At 38.0% G+C, this 22,041-nt stretch overlaps 1 protein-coding gene across 5 annotated transcripts in view; it reads right to left on the reverse strand.

Moving 5' to 3' along the window:
• Positions 1–8,939: 8,939 nt before the first annotated feature.
• Positions 8,940–22,041, reverse strand: part of NR1H4 (nuclear receptor subfamily 1, group H, member 4) — a 62,605-nt gene continuing 49,503 nt past the window's right edge. For 3 of the 5 annotated variants that reach the window (XM_008579639.1, XM_008579638.1, XM_008579637.1), the window contains 2 exons: positions 11,093–11,206; positions 9,043–9,556 (listed from right to left, as the gene is read on the reverse strand). In XM_008579639.1, coding sequence (XP_008577861.1) covers positions 9,318–9,556; positions 11,093–11,206 — 353 coding nt within the window. In that variant the 3' untranslated portion in view covers positions 9,043–9,317. Of the gene's footprint in view, positions 9,557–11,092; positions 11,207–22,041 lie in introns of all 5 variants that reach the window. The other 2 variants (XM_008579636.1, XM_008579635.1) reach the window with 1 other exon arrangement.

Genomic DNA, 22,041 nt, shown 5'->3' on the forward strand with positions numbered 1-22,041 from the left:
TCAATTCAAAAAAGATTATTGAACACTTGCTGTACATCAGGCTCTGTTCTAAACACATGGGATCTTGCTGTCACAGAGCTTACATTCTGGGGTGGGTGGGTGAAGATGCTCATCTAGAAGTTGACATGTAAGTAGTTATTGAACCTAACACCAGAAAGTGGTTGCTCCTTTTTTTTTTTTTTTTAACTGAAGTTGATCCCAGAACACTGTTGTCTTCAACTGCAATAGATAGAATTTATAGGAACTGCTGTTCAAATTAACCTATGTTTCATAGTGTTTCTATTTAAAACTAAATGGCAATTTTTGTACCCCCTCATTTAGCCAAATTCTCAGTTGAGTTGAGGCTTTCAGTTGGATTTATTGCACCCTAACATCAAAATATTTACACTCCTCTCACAACATTAAGAATAAGTAAATTGTGTATAGCAGTCTTGTTTAATGAGGCATTAGTTGTCGATAATTTTTTTTCTTATATGCATACTGTGTGCCTAAACATTTGAATACCATTTATTAAAAATTGAAACTATGCTATATGAGATATGTACACAGACATTCCCTCTCCCTCTCTCTCACTCTTTCTCTCTCACACACACATGACTTAATATTTATAAACCATTTACTGAAATCTTGCCAACAGGGTATTTTTATGGTTACCTTCTTTTTATTCTCATTGCCTGTTTGGTTTGTCTTGGTAACTTCTCTATCTGATAAAGATATGGGACAGTGTGGTAACAAGTGAAATCAGAGTCAGGAAATCTGTGCAAATCACATCTCTCTAAACCCATATTCTTCACCAGTTAAATATGGTGATTAGGTGAGGAGTTTCCCTTTAAATTCTTAAATTCTTCTTGCTTTTCTTCTCTCTCACACACACACTCCGTATGTGTGTATAAAGTGCCCCTCATTGCATTCTCAACCTCGCTTTTACATTAATTCCCAGTTAGTACCACATTCCCTAAGTATACTCCCCACCTTACCTATCTTGATTTTAACACTGCAATTAGTAATTGAGGGTTCCATCTAATGAGCTGCAACCTACCTTCAAGTGTAGGCTTTCTAATTAGTGGTTAGGTTAATAGCCATATTTTAGAGGTTCTCTCTTTACTTGAAATTGGCATAGTTGTAACATGCAAAGCAAGATTCACCAGTTTGCCTCCATCAGATGACGAAGTCTATTAGTTCTTACTTTCTGTGAAGATGTGCCCCACTTAAAGAAAATACCATGTTTGGAAATCTAAATTTTAGAAGTTATTACCTTAGGGATAATTATTCATCTGACTAAAAAGCTCTACAGAATACAGAACAACCTCTAAAAATCATGTAACCCTTGGATATTGAATATGATTTGGCTTTTTCACAACCCTACAGGAATACTTCCATTGCTTAAAATAAACTGTAGTTGTTGGAATTGTTTTTGTTTGTTTTTGCTTTTTATGGGTTTATTAGTTGTTTCGTTCTGCATTTTGTTGTTGCTGTTGTCTTATGGATGTTTTTAATGCTTTGATATTACTGTCACTTTATGGATCATGCCTTGTATAATGTACTAGATGAAATCTGTGGCAATAGATATCTTGATTCATTCACAATTAATTAAATGATTCACTCAGCAGATAATCTATTGAGAGCCAGCTATGCTAAAAACAATACTAAGCTTGATCTTAAGGGAATGTTATCAATTTGTATTGACAACTGTTATGTATAAATAATTCAATGATATGAAATTTTATAACAGTGTGGTTAATACTAAAATGTTGTGTTATATCTATGTACTGGGTTGAATAGTGTCTTCCCAAAATTTATGTTTATTAAAAACTGACCTTATTTCTACATAGGGTATTAGTAGGTGTAATTAAGGCAGGGATTGGGAGGAGATCATACTGGACTAGGGTGGGCCCTAAATCCAATGAGAATGTCTGTAAGAGACAGCAAAGGACAAACATATACACAGACAGAAGCCCATGTGAAGACAAAGGCAGAGATTAGAGTTACGTTGCCACAAGCCAAGGAGTACAAGGAGCCATCAGAAGCTGGAGGAGTTAAGGAAGGACTCTCTCCTAGAACCTTCAGAGGGAGATTGGCCAGGCTGACACCTTGGTTTAGTACTTCTGGCCTCCAGAACTGTGAGAGAATAAATGTCTGTTGTTCAAAGCTGCCAAATTTGTGGTAATTTGTTACAGCAGCCCTAGGAAACTTAGACAGTCTATATCTGGAGAGAGATGTAAAAAATCTGACATTGATCTACACTCCCTATTTCTCCACTTTATCTCTAAGATTACAAATATTAGCAATGTACCTCAGGCCAGGCTCTCTCAGAGCCCATGTTATCTCTAATTGGTCTATTGTCCAAGTATCATCAAGTTTCTATCTTCTTTAGTCATATGTGATAGAAAAGACATCCTTATATTTAAAATCCCAGGGTATAACTCTCTAACTTTAGGCAGAGCTCAACTAAGATTTCAAATAATGTCACCAGAATCCAATCTCTATTGGCTGTGCTTTTCATGTTGGCTTTATTCTCAGATTTCCTCTGGTTAAAAGACTATTTCCAGCAGTCCTAGATCTACATTCTCTTAAATTCTGGACTAATCGAAAGTAGTGAGTAATTCTGTGTAGTTAGGCTCAAGGTAGAAAACATAATCCACTCTAGATGCTTTCAAAAAGAAAGAATTTGACACAGGCACTTGGCTTCACAAGACGTGGAAGACCTGAGAATATAAACAGGAGCAGATGAGACAACCCAGAGATGAGTGACAGTAGGAAGCCACTATAATTCTAGGGTTTGGAAGTTCAAAAGAGGACTTCAGAAGCCAGGGCCATCAGCACTAGGGCAGGGTTTGCCCAGCGGGACTTGGAGCTATGTAGGAGATGCAATCTTTCCCAGAGATGCAATCTGAGGCAGAGAGAGTAAAGAGAAATACCCTGGCTTTTCCTTCTTCCCATTCTCTAGTCTTCCACCAATGCCTTCTACTGACTGAACCTGGCCAGAGCCAGCTGTCAGGGTAACCTATAAAATGCAGCCTGTTAGGGGTTACCTCTCCTTCCTAATATCAGCAGAGAAGCAAAGGGGAGGAATAGATATGAACACAAATAGGATATATTAGTTAGGTTTTTGCTGTGATGATGTTATATAACAAACAACTCCCAACTCTCAGTGGCTTACAGTAATAAACATTGATTTTTCTTGCTTGTGGACTTGCAAATTAGCTCATGTTGGAGGGGAGGGGCACTGCTTCAAGCTGAAGGTTTGGTTTTAGGTGTACTCCTTCTATCTCTCATTCTGCAACTTGCAAATGGCAAAAATGCAAGAGCAGCAAGCAGAAATATGTGATGTGATGTCATCAGCTCTGAATTCACTGTGGCTTCCATCCACATTCCATTGCCCAAAGCAAGCCACATGGACCAGCCTAACATCAGTGGGTGGGAATGTATGTTCTGCCCACTCTTGTGTGAGGTACTGCAAATTCACAAGACTATAGGCCTAGGAATATAATTCTATTACAGGGAGAGAGTGAAGAACTTGGAATGATAATACAACGCAAGCAAATGCTGCCACTGCCTACCTCCTAAAAATACTCCAAGCAAATAATCTCATTTTCTTTAAATGGGTTATGTGCCCATTCCTAAACCAATCACCGTGACCTAAGATGTGCAATGCTCTGATTAGCTATATGTGAGTCACATTTCCAACTCTGGAGCTTGGGGTGGGATCAACTCCATACAAAACACATGGAATAAGAGAAAGGAACAGGGTGGTTCCACTGAGGAAACTAGAGTACTCTTAACAGATGTAAAGACAATGGATTCTGGGTATCCAGAAAAAAAGCATATACCCACTATAGTCAGCTAACATCCAAATGTGATACGTGATTGGTAATTTACAGAATTTATTATTTTTCATGGTAGGGAAAAAAGGAATAAGTTGTAATTTTGTAAAAATCTTGGAAAAAGTAAAATTTTGTATAGAGTCAATGAGTAAAAACAGTTTCTGATTTCAATCACAAAGAAAGAAAACTTCAAAACCAGTGCTCATATCTGGTATTTGGATTCACTAATAAAGTGATTGTGTGCAATGTTGATATGAACTAGAGAACTGCCACTGTTGAGAATGACGCTGAAGCTAGATCAAGTTAGAAGAAAGTGTAGAGGTCATATCTGCTTGGGATGTGCTATGATCTGAATATTTGTGCCACACACTCCTACCCCCAAAATTAATATGTTGAAATCCTAACCTCCAAGGAGATAATATTAAGAGGTGGGACCTTTGGGAGGTAATTAGGCAATGGGGGTGGAGCCCTCATGAATGGGATTAGTGCCTTTATAAAAGAGACCCCAAAGAGCTAGCTAGCCCTTTCGACCCTATGAGGACACTGCTAGAAGGTGCCATCTATGAACCAGGAAGCAGGCTGCCTTGGATAGAATGACCCCCCCCCCAAACTTAATTCCCACTATAACTGTTTAGGGTGGGTAATCCTATTATGGTAATTGAAAGGCAGGGCCTTGAAGAGGTGATTGGATTGTGAGGACCCTGCCATAATGAATGGTTTAGTGGTGGTTGTGGGTGTGGTTCTGAGGGCTTTAGAAGGAGAGTGCATGAGGCACTCTCTCTCTGCTCCACCATTTGCAGCCATCTGAGACCCCTGCATTGCTGTAAAGCCACCACCAAAGAAGACTCTCACCATTTGTGTTCCCAGACTTTGGACTTCCTACTCTCTGAAACTGTAAACAATAAATTTTGTTTTCTTATAAATTACCCAATTCCAGCTATTTCGTTATAAGCAACAGAAACAAACTAATACATAGGCCTTCACCAGACACAGAATCTGCCTTGGTCTTGGGTTTTCCAGCCTTCAGGACTGAAAAAACAAATTCCTGTTGTTTATAACCTACCTAGTTTACGGTATTTTGTTACAGCAGCCCAAACAGACTAAGACAGCATAGGAGAGAGCAGCATTCCTCAACCTCAGCACAATTGATATTTTGGAACAGATAATTTCTGTGGGAGGCTATTCCATGCATTGTAGGGTGTTTAGTAATATCCCTAGCCTTTACCTACTAGGTGCCAGTAGCATCCCTACCCCCCAGTCATGGCAACCAAAACTGTCTCCAGACATTGCCAAATGTCCCCTGGGGGACAAAATCCCCCCCACCCCCATCGTGAATGGCTGGTGAAAGGGGGAAAGAAAGAGCTTAAGGAAACCCTTATATTTGCCCATTTCTCTATCCTCTTCCTTCCTCACTCGGTTTAAGAGAATATGGAACTCTGGGAAATGCATTTTATCTGGATGCCTAGAATTTAGGCAGGGGCCAGAGACAAGGCTGGAGTGGAATCAGATGGTGAAGAATCCAAATAGCCAACTGCTCTGCCAAGGATCTAAGAGTTTTTGCTGAAGCCAGTGTGGGAAACCATTAAGTGGGAGGGGACACAGAACCAGATTTGCATTTTAGAAAGAGGTCACTCTAAGTGTGGAAAATGATCCATAAAGTACACATCAGAATGCGAGAGAGACCTTTTTTCATAGCACTTATAATTTGTACTTCATTTTTATGTACTTATTTCTTGTCTGTCTCCTTTACTAGATTATAAATTCCATGAATCATGTTTTATTCAGTCCATTACATAAAAAAAATCAAGGGATTTTAGAAATAAAACACAGCAATACCAGCTTATGGCAGTCAATTTTATTAATAATAATAGTTAGCATTTATTTTGATGGTTAGTACTGGCATGTACTGCCAAATAAATTTATTTTATTTTATTTGCAGCCGGCCGATACAGGGATTGAACACTGGACCTTTGTGTTATCAGCACCATGCTCTAACCAACTGAGCTAACTAGCCAACCTCCTAAATAAATTGCTTTTAAAACATTATCATGCTTGATTTTCACACCAGCCCTGTCAGGTAGGAAAAGCATATTGTCCACATTTTACACATAAGGAAACTAAGGCTTATAGAGACTTTTTTTTTAAAAAGTTTGTTTGTTTTCCAAAAGGATACATAGCTAATTAGAGGCAGATCTGCTTCTGTGATGCTTCGTATCAATGATAATGCATTTTCTGACCATAAAGCCAGATTCTGCCATATTTCTTTAAGGGTGTGATATCTGATTTCAAATTTTACTTTGCTTCTTTTACTCTTTATCTTATTCTTTGACTTTTTCTTAAAGTCTCATAAAAATTATTTCTGAAAAAAAATCCATTAGTGAACTGTTTCTACTCACAACACTTCTGACACTCAATGTGTTTTTTTTTTTTTTTTTTTTTTTTTTTTCTTATCTACAACTGGCTCTGACACCAGCTGAGTGTCTTACAATTCAGTGCAATTCTGACACTACCCAGAGTTAGAGCAGACCCCACAGGTTAAGGGCTGGGTCCTACAAGACTGCTCCCACTTCAGACACCAGTCCCACATCCTGGGTCATCACCTATATTTTCTGACCAACCAACTATAAATCAGGGGTTCCCTCCTGAGCTCAATGATTTGGTAGACACCTCACAACACTCAGGAAAACAGTTTGCTTAATATTACCAGTTTAATATAAAGGATACAACTCAGAAACAGCCAAATGGAAGAGATGCACAGGGCAAGGTTTGGGGGAAGAGGAGGAGTACTGAGTTTCCGTGCCCTCTCCAGGCATGCCATCCTCCAGGGACATCAATGTGTTCACCACCCTGCAATTTTTCCAAACCCTGTTGTTTCGGGTTTTAATGGAGGTTTTATTTGTTAAGCATGGTTGATTAAATCATTGGCCACTGATTATCAATGCAATCTTTAGCCCTTCTCCCCTCCCAGAAGTTAGGGTTGGGGGTTGAAAGTTCCAACCCTCTGAGTTGGTTCCTATGACAACCAGCACCCTTCCTGAAGCTATCTAAGGTTCCCACTAAGGGTCATCTTATTCACACAAACTTAGGTATGGTTGAAGGGGGCTTGTTATGAATACCAAAATATGCTCCTATTACCCCTATCACTCAGGGAATTCCAGAGAAGCTCTGTATCAAAAACTAGGAGCAAAGACCAAAAATGTATTTCTTACAGTCTCACAACTAGTCTTCGGTATGATAAGCATTATTGTTTGCTTTGATAAGGTCTTAACCACTTGAATAAATACTGACCTATTATAGATTAAGTTTCTAGCTCTGTCTACAGTGCCCCATCAGTTCCAGCTCATTTCCCATCACTTTCTGCACTTTTTAGCTTGTGATCTCGAGACACCAAACCACACTCAGTTCCCCCAAAATGGATCTATGCTTTCAGGCATTCAGAAATTTACTTCTGTCTTAAATGTCCTTTCTTTGCCATCCCTCTCCCCTGGTGGGCACTCACTCTTCATTGATCACCTAAATCCCTTTAAGCAGTAGATGTTGATATCTTCACTGTACAATGGTGAAACTGAAGCTTAGAAAGGGACTGTGCACCTGACCTCTCTCCCCAGATTACTTATGGTCTTTTAATGCCTGCACAATTCCCCACCTTCCTCCTTCTGCTCCTGCCACCTCATTCACCTTGAACCCCCTTCTTTCTTACCCTAACCAATGGAATTCAGGTCTATATTTTTAAGCCCAGTGGAAATGAGACTTTCCCAGGTCCCTTGGTAGGCCCACAGCATTTTCCTCTGTACCCCATTATATCCCCTCTCCAGGAAGCTACTGGGTCTAAATCATCTTTTTATCTTCCATGGAGTTTAGCAAAAGAATCTTGTACTAGTGGAGACTCAAGATATTTTTGTTATAACAAATAGAATCCAAATGATGCTAGCCCAACTCACTCCCTTTTCCACTGACTAGTTATTTTTAGAATCTCAGGGTTGCCCTAGTATTTTATTACAAAAAACTCTTTGCTTTGCTGAGCATGCTCCATTTTGTCTGACTTCAGGAGAAAGGGAGCTAGAAGCCCATTACCTATCGAAGGTGTTTTATTGTATTCACCAAAGGACAATGGGCAGAAGAACGCAATAATATAACAATGAAGGAAGGAAATGAAGTAATTCCTGCTTTGGGGGAAGTATACAACAGCTGTGCACCCAGCTGTAGGAGTGTTTTCAAAAAGCAAAACAAAACAAAAAATGATTGTGTGCAATGAATCTATACAGTGAGCACTTTTAAGAGAGATAAGGGAATGTCTCATCACTGTGGTTATCTGCATAGTCTGAATTTGCAAATGCTGTCTCAAGACCCTATCAGGAATGGGATTGCTTGAGGGAACATTTTATGTGAAAATCACTTTCTGTATGCTATTCTTTTTGAACTTCGAAGAAAATAGAATGATCCTACAGGGCTAATAAAAATGAATGAATATTCACCAGGACTTCAGGGATGAGAAAAGTACTACATATGTTGCAAGAGTTTGTCCTCTATAAATTATGCCCTCAGGTTCAATAAGATGTCTTTCATCATTTAAAGAAATAAGGGCATGTTAGCTCTCATAGATTTTCTTCATTTCTAAAAATTCTTTTTTCTTTATCTTGTGCACCTGCGTTATTTCAGAAAGACTGTCTTTGTGATTGGAAATTCTTTCTTCTGCTTACTCTAGCCTGCTGCTTATGCTCTCAGTTGTATTTTTTATTTCATTGAATAAAACTTTCAGTTCCACGAATGAACTGGGAGAAAATTATGTTAAGTGAAATAAGCCAGGCACAGAAAGAGAAAGAAAGAAACAAATAACACAATAATACATTGAATTTTCATAAGGAGAACACAGAACTGTGGTTATTACGGGGGAGAAAGGGGAAGCAGGGGAGTTAGGGAGAAATTCGTTAATAGACATAAAGAATGAGTACATTTTGTAATGAATATGCTAACTTTCCTAATTTGATCATCACATATTGTACACAAATACTGATAGTCAACTCTGTACCCCATAAATATATACAATCATGTTTCAATCTTTTAAAAAAGGAGAAGAAATAAGGTATATTTGTCAATTTTTTCCCCAAAGAAAAGCCTGTTGGCATTATGTTTGGTTTATTGTCAAAACTGAATACAACACTTTAATAAAATATATGCAATACAGTAAATGAAGAGAAAAATGAGATTTCCCTAACTCAACAGATAGAATTGAAATAACGATCAATTCAGTTAGGCAAATGGCAAATGGCATGCCAAAGAGAGTGTAGGATTCCCCGAAGCTTTGTAAAATGCAACGTAGAGAAAGTAATTCTATCTAGCCTGGTATTTACAATTGTGGAAGTTGTATAATTGCTACATAAATATTCATCGAGATTCTTGAGTGAAACCAGGTACAAATGAAATAAAAGAAGTTATACATCGGATATCTATTACGAGGAAAAAAGGAGCTAGACCCTTCCCCTGTGATGTTCCTCACTGCACATCCCAGATTTCACAGAGAAGTGGGGTAAACTTGTGGTCATTCACTCTCCAGGACATCAGCATCTCAGCATGGTGATGATTGAATGTCCGCAATTCAGTAAGGCGGCCCAGGAGACAGGCAAAGTGTTGAGGATTTTCAGGCTGATAAATCTTACACAACTTTTGTAGCAAATCAAGCAGTGGTTCCTGAAGCTTCTCCACGGCCTCTCTATCTTTGATGTATTGTCTGTCTGTTTCGAAGTTTAAAATAAAATGACAAAATAAAAGAGAGGAAAAGCATGAATTTGGCGTAAGTATGGCAATGTTTACTTTTTTGAAGTGTGAGTTTACAAATGTTGTATGTTTAAAATGTACAAAATAAGTGTTCAACTTGATAGATTTTTATGCACACAAATATATCCCCGTGTAATCACAACTAGATCAAGATACAGAACATGTAATGATCCACAGAAGCCTCCCTAAATTCCCCTTCCCATCAAAACCCCTAAAGGTAACCCATATGGTGGACATAAACAGCCTTTCTGGTAGAATTGCTGGGTATATACATGCACAACATTAGTAGGTTCTGATGAACAGTTTTCTTTTTTTAATCATAATTTTTTATACTAAAATAAAGTAACAACTAGCTTCTGCCTCAATATCATGTATAAAAATGGTTTAAAGCTAACATTGTAATTACGCTTTATAAACTAGGAACATGACATCACTCCCAAATTATTAAAGTAATCCAAAAATATAGACAAACTTTATGAGCAGAGGTATTCATTTTAACATTGTTTAAAACACACACACAAAAATGGAAACATTCTGAATATACAAATACATGCTAAAGAATAAGTAGATGATTGCACATCCATGCAATGGAATATCATGCACACATTATAACAAACTTTTACCAATATAATTTTTTAATGATTTGGGAAAAGACTTTTGAAGAACTGTAAAGTTTGAAAAAGAGACACAGGGAACACTTGTTCTATTTTATGGAATGATGTATTATCTGACTCTAGAATCGCACATAAAGCCAATTTCGATCTTTAAAAAAGAGAGAGACACTATGTTCTATATTATGTTAAAAAGTGAGAAATTTCACTTAGGTCCCTGCTCAAATGTCAGCCACTTAGAAAAGCCTTCCCTGACCACTAATTAAATACCATTCTCAAAGAAAAAAAAAAGAAAAAGAAAGAAAATAAAAATAAAGAAAAGAATAAAATAAAATACCATTCTCCTGCTACTTTTCCCCCTTATATTGTCATTTTATTTTTTGTAGCATTTACCTCCTCCTGAAAAATTATTTTTATTTGTTTCTTCATTTATCATCTTTCTCCCTACTAGAATGTAAGCTTCATGGGAGCTGTATCCTGTTGTATCCCCAATGTCTAGAACCATGTTCAGTACACAGTAGGTGTTCAATATGAATTTACTGAATGAAGGAGTGTGTTTAGAAAAAAGACTGAGAAGGACATTGACAAATTAACAATGGTTCAATTTGAATGGCAACGTTATAAGCCATTTTACACTTTCTTTATGTTTCTGTGTTTCAGATTTTTGTTTTTCTCTTTCTTTCTTTTTTAATAATTACTATATTTATCATTACACAATGAAATCATTTTTTGTGGCCTTTACCAATTTTCTCACTAGCCCCCCCTGTGTCTCCCCCCTTCCCACCTCTTATGACCTCAGTTCAGATCTTCTTTAATAAACATTATATTATTATACTGAGAGAAGAAAATGGCATAAAAATTAAAATGTAACATTGAAATTACCTGGAGAGAGGATAACAATTGCTGTAAGCAGAGCATACTCTTCTTGAGTCATTTTCAATTCCCCAACACTTTTATAAAAACTAAACATAGGTGTTATATATTCATCAGAGATACCTATGGGTAAAAGTTGAAAAATTACAGTCATAATAAAATTTTTGTGTGACTGAAAAACATAAAGCTAGAAACACTTTATACATACACACACGTTAATATTTACATCTATATATGCATGTTCAAATAATTACTGTATATTGTAAGTCCCGGCCAAAGGCAGGACATTGCAAAGAGGACCAGGTAACAAAATCCTCAAAATATAGCCTAATCAATGATTTGTACGTCTTTGATATTAGCAGTGACTTCGTTTCAGTCACTACTGTCTGACAATAAATGGTAATGCCCTTGAATTGCCAAAAGAACCTCAGAACTTAACCATTTTCTAGATGGGGTTTAGTTAATCTTTTTAATATTTCTATCTATAATCAAGGCAGAGATAGCATCTTAAACAACTAACAAAAAATAGTTGTTCTTCAGTCCAGAAGTATAAACAGCTCCATTTAATAAACTGGCCAGGGTTCTTGCCAAAGGGTTCTGATCTCTCTTTTTGGTTCTGAAGTACCAAATCTATTTATCCATTGCCTACTAGGCATTGGTACCTGGCTGCTCTCTTCAAACTCAATATGTCCAAAATCAAAGACATCACATACAGAAGTAAAATCCGCCATCGTCCTCCACGTCCTCCATCGTCCTCCACATCCACTCTTTTCCTCTCATACCCATTCTCAGCGACTGGCATCCTCACTCAGCCAGCTGCCCAGGCCTGACAACTGAGATTCAGGTGCCCATCCTGTGGGTTCTCCCTGCTTTCTCTCACGCAATGCTCCCTCTCTCTCCACCGCACCTGACACTGACCTGGGTTAAGCTCCCATCTCTTTTCACCTTGATGACTGCAGTTGCCCCCTCACTGGTCTTCCTGTCTGCAGTTTGGTCTCCTTCAATCCTTCCTCTATCTAGATTCCAGAATAACCTTTCCAAAAGTCAAATAACACACTTTATCCCTACTTCTTACAAACCTTCATAAACTCTCCATGCCTCTTGGTGTAAAGTCTGAATTGTTTTCCTTTTTACATAGGAACCTCTGCAACCTGTCCTTTGCCTGCCTCACCATCCATGATAATAATAGTAGGAGTTCATAATTACTGAGTACTTGTTATGCAGTAGGCACTGTTCTAAGCACTTCTTATCCTATAATTCATTTAATCTTTCTCACACCCCAAGAGGCACATTCAGAGAGGTTATATAACTTGCCCAGGAATCAGGATTCAAGTCAAAGCTGGCAGGCTCCACAGTGCTGATTGTTAGCTACGACTAAGCGTCAGTACCCTTCTATCACGCAGCCTTTCCTCCAGCCACATCAGCCACTTGCAGTTCCCTCAACAATTCACTTTGCCCAGTTTTTGTACACGTTTTTCTCTCTCCTTCTCCTTTGTCTAGCTTGTTCCTCTTCATAATTTAAGACTTCTTTATATCACTTCCTCCACTCATTCAACAAATAGTTTGGTGCCTGCTCTGTGCATGACTCCATTCTAGAAGAGCCTTTGGCTGGGGAATCATGGAAACAGAAAAAATAAAATAAAAGACTGTGATGTGATTTCTGGATGAATTAAGATGAGGATGAGTTTCCCAGGATTGATCCAGGTGAGAATAGACTGCTCTATTCCTTCTCAAACCAGATCTAGAGTCAAAGAACTCTGGCTGGACTGAACCAGAATAAAATTTGATCCCAGATGCTAAAGAGTACAGTCATCATCTAATGATACAGTTCACAGAAAGTGAATTTATCAGAAAGTCTAAATCCCCACCTTTACAAGAGTCTAAAGAATCTTCCCAAATTGAATCCTTGGCCTTTCCCTCTTTAGTCAAAATACCACGCTCTTCTCCCCTTTGACTTTTTATTCTTTAATTGACCCCAGTTGGCTCTATTAACAACAACGTCTCTGTTGAGCAATTTGGGGATTACATCATGTGGAAGTTCTCCCTTCATTCTGCTCTTACAGATTGAACTGAATACCCATGACCAAACTGGATGCAACTTAAAATGCAGGGGATTGGAGTATGTGAGCCTGAGAATACCAGTCCTGGTTTTCAGTGAATAAAAAGGGTTAAGAGGTTGTGCTCTGAGTTTGAAATCTGACTCCACGACTCGATCTTGGGCACATTACTTAAACTCTTTAAGTCTTAGTTTTCTCATCTGTGAAATGTGAATTATATGACAACAGTATTATATAAGATAACATGTAGAGTGCTTAGCACAATGCCTAGCTCATAGTATGCCCTCAATAAATGTTAGAGCAAATAATTATAAGAGCTATTATTATTATTTGAGAGAATTGGATTAACATATTAATTCATCTTAATCTCAGCTTATCTTACTCTTAAAGTTGTGCACTTTTGTCTTTACAAAGCTATGTTAGCTTTAAAAAAAAGCATTCTGGAAATTTGGGGATGAATACAAATTGTCTGCTCAGTGATTTGCCTCAGTATTTTTCTAGATATTAAAGCTAAACTCAGATCTGTATTTTTTTGGTAAGGTTATTCTTCATCATCTTCAAAAAATGGCAGTCTTTATTCAGCATTCTGAGTCTATACCCACGAGTGTGGTTACCTAAAATAATAAAACATGACTATGCTATTACTTTAAATAGTAGATGATGATTTGGGGATAATACTCAATGCAGCCGATTTGAAAATATTCAATTTCTAGAAATCATCTTTGATTATCTAATTTCCTATTTCATTTGTCTTTCTAAATCCCCCATTCACCCTCCAAAGATGTTACCTCCCTTAGCTATCTAATCATAGTTGCTAATGTTTGGGGGAAATTAGGTAAAAATGTTTATTATGATTGTTTCATCTTCTGTATGTTGTAAAAGCCAAGAGTGAATATTAGAGAGAATGCAGAAAATACGTAAGATGGGAGTTAAAAAAATTTTTTTTTCCTATGGGATAGATAATGTAAATCTGCTTTTGGAATGCGCGTCAACAATTAGAATTAACCATGCCAACATAAATGAAAGGGGTGTTTCGAGTGTTTGCGAACCAGCAATTTCTAACATAAAAAAATGTAAGAATAACATCATCCTGCAGGGGACAGCCTTTTCCTGTTTTCCTGCTTCCTCCTCCTTCCTGGAGACTTGCTTAAAATTTGCTTCTTTTTTGCTGTTATCACCAATTAGCTGAGTTTTGGACACAAGGGGGAGCTATTTTCCAGCTTAACCATAAAGACTTTGCCGTGGAAAAGTTCAAAGTAAAAAAATGTTTACTCTTCTGCTTCTCCTTCTTATTTGTTTCCCCCCATCCCTTTCTTAAAAAGTGTGTGATTGATAAATTAATTGTTCAATAATCAGAAATATTCTTTGAGAGAATAACCATTTCACAGAATTAACACTATACTGCATTAAGTAAATTGCTTTAAACTTAAGTGTCTTTTATTTCCTAAGTAAACCCTACTCTTAATTGGGAACAAAAACAAAGCAGAAGTTTATTTGTGTGTGTGTGTATTATATATAAGTATGCACATTTCCTGGTATTTTTAATACCTCTATATTATTTGTTATCATTGACAATCCAAGATAAACTAAGCACCTTGTTAAAAATGATGCTATTTGCTAGAAACCATGTAATTTGAAATTTTTCTAGAAATGACCCCACCCCATAGCATAGAGGTTGAGGTATAAACCCTGGCATGGCATACAAAGCTATGTTTCCCTTCTGCCTTCCTTTCAAACTAAGCGCTCACCATCCCAATGGTTTCCCTATGAACTAATGACACCAATACTTCTAGGTTCCTGAAGCTGATTCAATTTGTTGCTGCACAGCATATCTACCTTCTCCCATCCCTGCCCCATGGCCATGTACTATGGTGGAGGCAGATTCCAGTTCCAGCCCAAGGTCCAGCCACTGCTGGTCTCATTTCCCACATTAGAGGTTGGTATAGTCGGGGACAGCAATGCAATTCTGACCAATGAGACTAAACGGGAGTCTCCTGGGAAACTCCTAAGAAAGAATTCTATACTCATGAAGAGACCATCTCTTTTTCCTTTGGCCCTTGTTGTGCCTGGATACAATGCCTGAATGGTTGTGGCCATTACATGTCCAGGGTGAGAACCACCCAGAGGGTAAGAATAGCAGAGCAGGGCCGGCCCGGTGGCGCACTGCTACAGTGTGCCGCTTGGAAGCGCAGGGGCGCTCCCACCAAGGGTTCGGATCCCACATACAGACCGGCCGCTCACTGGCTGAGCAAGGTGCGGGCTCAACACCGAGGGTTGCGATCCCGTTGCCGGTCCCGGTCCGGTACGGGCGCGACACTGAGGGTTGCAATCCGTTGCCGGTCACGAAAAAAGACAAAAAAAGGGGAAAAAAAAAAAAAGAATAGCAGAGCAGAAAGATAAGAAGGACCTGTGTTTCTGGTGGTGCCTTGAGCCCCTGAATGAACCAATTCTGCCGCACCCTTCTTCTGGGTTTCTCGTTTGAGTTAATACATTTCCTTACTTTTTTAGGCCATGTTGAGTTGGATTTTCTGTAATCATCAGCCAAGAGCATCCTAACTGACACCTCCCCTAACAAATGAGATATACTTAGTAGGTCTTCATGCTTTTATGCTGAAATATAAGGCAGGATCCTTGTTAGGCTAAAGCACCCCACTCGTCAAGGCCAAGTTCAAATTTTGCTTTCTCTGTAGAGCTTTCCCTGTCACAGTAAAGCAGAATTAGTTGCTTCGTTCTCTATGTTCAGTTCTATTGCACCAATCACAATTCGTCTCTCTCCTTCCACTGGAGTGTGAAATACCATATAAATTTTATGAGAGCAGGAACCAGTTACTGTATCCCCAGTGCCTGGCGTGCTGCTTTGCTCGTAAAGGTGCTCCACAGGTGTTGCTTACTCATCTCTGCATCTCTAGTAACTGGCATCCTGCTGAGGACATGGTAGGACATTAATAAATATTTGTTATATTATGCAGTATTATGTTTTGCTAGTTCTTTGTGACAAAGGTGACATAGTTGTGAGATATGATGGGGGCAGGGGATGCCATTAAGACAATGGAAACATTCCTGTGGTGCTAAGAGATTGGACTCTGTCCTCTACTTCAACTGCTGAACTCTACCCAGTGAGTCATCCGTGCCATATTCTTGGCCTTGAGTAAAAAGCTGCCAACAAATTAGCAATTCAAAAAAGAACTGCTTTCAATGTAAAATATTTAATTTAAAATATTTAATAAATAATATTCAAATACTGCTTAGTGGCTGTTCCCAGTGGATAAAAATTATCTGGCCAAATTAAGTCTCACCAATGCTTAGGAGCTGCCAGAGCTTGAAGTGTCAAGTTCCAGATTCATCTCAACAAAATTCACCAATACTTGTATACCTAATATGTGCCAGGGACTGTGAGAGTGCTGGGAATACAAAGCCCTTAAGCAGTTAACAGATTAATGGAAGAGGCAGATACATGAATAAATACACAATGTTCTAAACCAAGCAAGTACAAAGGGCTTGGGGATTGAGCTGAGAACAATGGATTCTGCCCAGAGGCAATGAAAATATCGACTCTTGTAGTACTTTAATATTTCCTCTTAATTGGAAGATTTCTTCCCATAATTTGAGCCCCAAATTTGTTCATGCTGAAATTATCATGTAACCACTCTGAAAAAGCAAAATTAGAGGTGTTAAAAATTCTAATCTTCAGCAGTTATCTTTCTTATAAATATTCTGTCTTTTTTTCTCCATTATTCACTTACTTTTTCACAAAATGTGCAATATAGTTTTTAAAAGATGCAGAAAACATTTTTGCATTAGATAAACGTCTTAAAGTATAAGGTGAGACTACAAAACAGTGTAACAGGTTTTCCTCTGTAACTTGTAAACTGAATTAGAAAGCAATTCCCAGAATTCCAAAAATGTTGTGGGGACATTATCATTTTAATTTACAATCAGGATAAAATGCATTCAACCAGGAGTCACAAGGTCTGGGTTCTAGTTGTCATCTTGCATGGTGTGATCTTGAATTCAAGTCTTTCAACTTCTGGTTATCAGAAGCACCATCACAGAACGAAAAGAGTTATATCGTGTCATTGAATATCCTTTCCAGCTCTGTTATTCTGTAATGCCATGAAATCAGAATAACATGTTCTAGTTTGTTTGGGGTCAGGGATTTTAGAAGCAGTATTCAAAGTATCATACTTTTAAAATTTCTACTTTTTTGAGTATTATTCTTATCTAAATATACATATGTTTTTATCCCATGTTTTTTGTACATTTAAATATATATTCCTATTTAATAACGTCTTCATCATTAGCCATAAAAAGTGTCTCAAGGATGTATTTTTCATTTCTTGCTTTTATTTATTTATTTATTTTCTTGGCTTCCTTTTTTAATTCCTCCAAGATCTCTTCTGGAGTTGCAGAGGCCAAGAGCTTCATCACGTTTGCAAGAGATTTAACACCCTTATTCAAAACCACATCACTCTTCCCAGGTTCTAAGACCTTGGAAAGATACCAGCAGAGCTCTCTGTGTCAGCCTCTTTCTGATGGAGGTGCCTCAATAGCTACATTTATGGCTTCAGCTGTCAAATCTGTTTCAGCATTTTGTCTCGAGCCAGGTTTGGCAGAGATGGCTACGATGACACAACTTTTAGGATCCACTGCCAGAGGACTTAAGGGAGGAAATGTTCTCTCGGGTTCCTTGCTCTGACTTTCACCCTTGTTCCGAGTGGAGGGTCAAGTGCCCAGTCCTGCCCTGGGCTTCCTTGGCCTGCAGCCAAGTTGCAGCATCCCTGCTTGGGGAGGCCTGTCGTTTGTTTCTTTATACTTCCAACCCTTCTTTCCAAGACAGTATCTGGACTGATGGATAATCAGCTTACATCTGCTTCTTTGGAAAATTTAGTTCTTATCTTTGTTTTCATTTTATGCAAGTTGCAAAGCCTAAAGCAGTGAAATCATATATATTTAAATAACAGAAAAATAAGCACAGTATGCTTTACTAACATACAATATATGAGTACTTTAGTCTGATACTACTTAACTAGCCACAACTTCACTCTAATAAGAGTATCTCTTCTCTGACCTCATTGTCTCTATTCATTTTAACATTTATTTAAAAGTGATTTTAAATTACTAGCTGCTGCTTGTACTTTATTTCTAAACCAAAGGGTAGGAACCATGTTTTACTGGGTCTTTATAGTCCCTACTAGCCAGTAGTTGGGTAAATATTAGACCCCTGGCGAGTGACAGGTGCAGCAGATAAAAAGTGTGCTGAGCTTTGCATTAGAACACCTGTGTTCATTTCCTAGCACTCTGCTGATTAGCTGTGTGACCTTGGGCAGGTCATCTAGCTCTATAAGTCCATTTCCCCATCTATAAAATAGGAGTGTAACACTCACCTACAGGGGCCATTGGAAGTACTAAGAAGATGCATGCAAAAACAAAATGTTGCAAAATCATGAGAAATGTGGTCATCCTGATAAATACTTACTGAATTGAATATTTCATTTATGTCTCTTGTGGGGACCACAAAAGGCCAAGGAACACTATAAATTTCAGGGGTTATTTATATTTAAAATGAACAGAGAAATTTGCTTTGGTCTGTGAGAGGTTATTGCTAATTTCCTTAATGTTAAAATGTAAACTCACTCAGTGTTAGCAAGCCTATTACAGTTATATCATATTTTGGATATCATGATTATTCCTATTTTTATTAAAAACTCCAGCTTAAAATCTAGTCTGCATTATAATACTACATTAGGAATAAAATCATTGATGCACTAGAATTTGTGGAAACAACCACAGGTTGTGTCAGATATATGTTCTGAAGCCTCAGTTAGCATAAATGAACACTGTAACTCATTAAGTAAAGTATCTCAGGAGATGGTATCTTTGTGTTTGGAATTGTGATTTAATAATAGCACACAGAAGAGTATAAATTTGAAGGACAAGAAATTTCACATTATATTCTTTAAAGAGTTCTGTAGGTATAAACAGGGTAACTTTGCAATGTTATGTTACTCTAGAATTAAATGTACAATAGAAATAAGAATGTGTTATATTAGCATAAGAATAAAAAGTTATTCTGAAAGTTCATCTTGCAAGATCAGGTTTTTATATGGTGTGCAGAAGAGACAATGTTCTGAAAATCCACTGGAAGAAGCAAATTCATAAATATTAATAAATGGAAGCATCATTTTAGATAAAATATAAAGCAGCACGTGAGTTTGGATGGCATTTATTGTCATAATATGTGGTTGATATTTGGGGAAAGTATTTTATTATGAACTAGAGACATGCATATTTATCTACACAGATCATATTCTAGAAAACTTTATTGAACTTTTCTGAAACTTGAAGAATCACCAGTTCTGAAACTTAGGAAATTACAAGCAAGGTTTTTTTTTTTTTTTTTATTATATACATTTTAATAATCTGTAAGACCCTCATCATTTCTCACCTAATTATTCCATTAGTCTCTTTACAGGTGTCCCTGTCTTTTGTCTTGAGGTGTGATGAAAAAAGTTAAGTTTTTGCCGATAGAATGTCAGTAGAAGTCACGTGTACGACTTCTGGATCATTCCCTTATGGGGAGGATGTGCCATTCTTTTTTCCCCCTTTGCCTGCCCACTGGCTGGAATGTGAATGTACCAGAATGGTAGAGAACCACTTTGGACCATGATGATGATGTCAGCACTATCTGCATGGATAAGCAACAACATAGGACCCTGTGAAGCTGCCCTATCAGCCCTGTTCTCCTTATGCCCAAACTATTACAAGATAGAAATAAACTCCTACCTTGTTTGTGCCCCCCCCCTTTTTCTTAGTCTCTGTTATAGCAGCTAAGCCTCTAACTTAAATCATACGTGACACTCTATTGTGATTATTATTTTCCTATCTATTTCCCCAAGAAGACAAAGTCCTTGAGGTAAGTCACTTTATCTTACTTATTTTTGTATCTCCATTGTACCTGGCTCATAGCAATATTCAATACAAGCTTGTTGAAAAAAAAATAAGTAAACAGATAAACAAATACAAGTCCCAGAGGAAATGATCTTCCACTGTTACTGGATGGTTCAAATTTGAAAGAGTCAAATAGAAATGACAGGATTTTAAACTGACTCAGAGCTCATCAAGGGAGAAGAGGGGGCTAATGAGCCAACGACCTGAGAAATGCAGCGTGTTCTTAAAATCTACCTTTTCTCAACAAGGTCATCACTTGAGATTGAGGGGTGAGAGATGTTGGAAGTTTGAAGACAAGGTGAGAGATGATTTCCCATAAGAATAAGACTGAATAGAGAAGAGGGATAAGTGGGTAGTACTGAAGTCGACTTGCAGTGCACGACCATCAAATTAGGGTAAGCCAGTCATACTGTTTCAGTTCTCAGGTTCAAGCCCAGAGTGAGTAGAGAGTGTATTCAGTCAGGGAAGGGGTTTTCTTAGGTGAGAAAAAGACAAGTAGTTAAGAATATCCAGTGAATGATTCAAGGAAGAGATCGTATCGATGGATTATGAATCCTAAGCCAAGTACTGAGGGAAGTGACATCAGGGAAAAGGTAATAGAGTCAATGGATAGAGGGCTAGTGGATGGAAGGTCAATGAATGGAGGTTGTATTGGACCAAAGAATCTTTGGAGTCTGTACTAGAAGGGGGTGAGCTGGAAAGTTAGAGGGTAATGTCAGAGGGCAGGAATACGTGGGACTGAGATTTTGGAGGAGGGAAGTATTGGTATTCACAGGGTCCAGGTCTGGTGTAAGATGCATAACAGCTATCTCAAAGTGTTGTGAAGAACAAATGAGATATTTTTGTGTTGGCCGTGGAAATGCTCCACTCAGATCTCCCTTTAAGAGAGCCTGAAGTAGGGAGCATGGCTGACTGACAGCCTCCAGCTGCTGCCCTGTGAATGCTGAAGACACACTCACACCAGTCTTCTCCCAACCAGTGGCTGAGCATAGTGGATGTGTTAGTGCTGGCCCATTCGATGGGCCACTCAGACTTGGTCCCTCTCCACTGGCCTAGCTTAGACTTTCTCAAGACCGTGCTGTGCTCTGAGGCTCTTCATACCCAATCCTTCATTCCTGCTCTCTTTTCACAGGTGTCAGATCAGCATGGTGGCAGAAATTGTACTCCTTTTTTAATCAAAACAATAAATAAACTGTAAAATACTCATCTTTGAGGAGGAAGAGAGAAAAGCTTCCTTACCCAAACTGTCTTTTCCTTTTCTTACATTCAAATGCAAAAGATGGTATCTGTCCTCAACACTAATTACCAAAGGTAAGGTCTGGAAAAAACTTTGTTGGTTAGTTGTCAGTCTGGGATACAAATAACTCTGATATTCAGGGGAAGAGCCACCAGAAATTAGGTAAATGAACCAGACTCATGGCTGCAGATAAAGCTTCATTCATTCATTCATTCATTCATTCATTCATTCATTCATTCATTCATTTCACAGATTTCTGTGGAACACCCACTGCAAGCCAGGCATGTGCTAGGTGCTGGGATAAAATACTGACTCAAAAACAGGCAGACCCTGCCTCACGAAGTTTTTAATATCAAAATCCAGGCAAGACTGCAGAACAAGTACTAAATTTACACATGATTTCAAAGAGATCAAATTGATTATGGGGTCTATTTCAATAACTTTTTAAAAAATGGGACGTATAGCTAATAAATGTTGGAGTCTAAATTCAAGGCAGATTCTACAGTCAGTATTCTTAATCACCACTCTTGCTGAATAAACCAAACACGTTAACTCGAGTAGGATCCTTTGAGAGTTAAAGAGCTCTGTCCATAAAATGAATAATATTTTTTTACACAAGCCATCATCCCTTTTTATTTTATTAGTTTTTTAAAAAATTAGATTTGACTCATAGATTTTCTTAAAGAGAGCACTGCCATAGTCTATGGAAGCCAGAA

This window comes from Galeopterus variegatus, unplaced genomic scaffold (assembly GCF_000696425.1).
Source record: "Galeopterus variegatus unplaced genomic scaffold, G_variegatus-3.0.2 Scaffold1933, whole genome shotgun sequence".
Taxonomy (NCBI): Eukaryota; Metazoa; Chordata; class Mammalia; order Dermoptera; family Cynocephalidae; genus Galeopterus; species Galeopterus variegatus.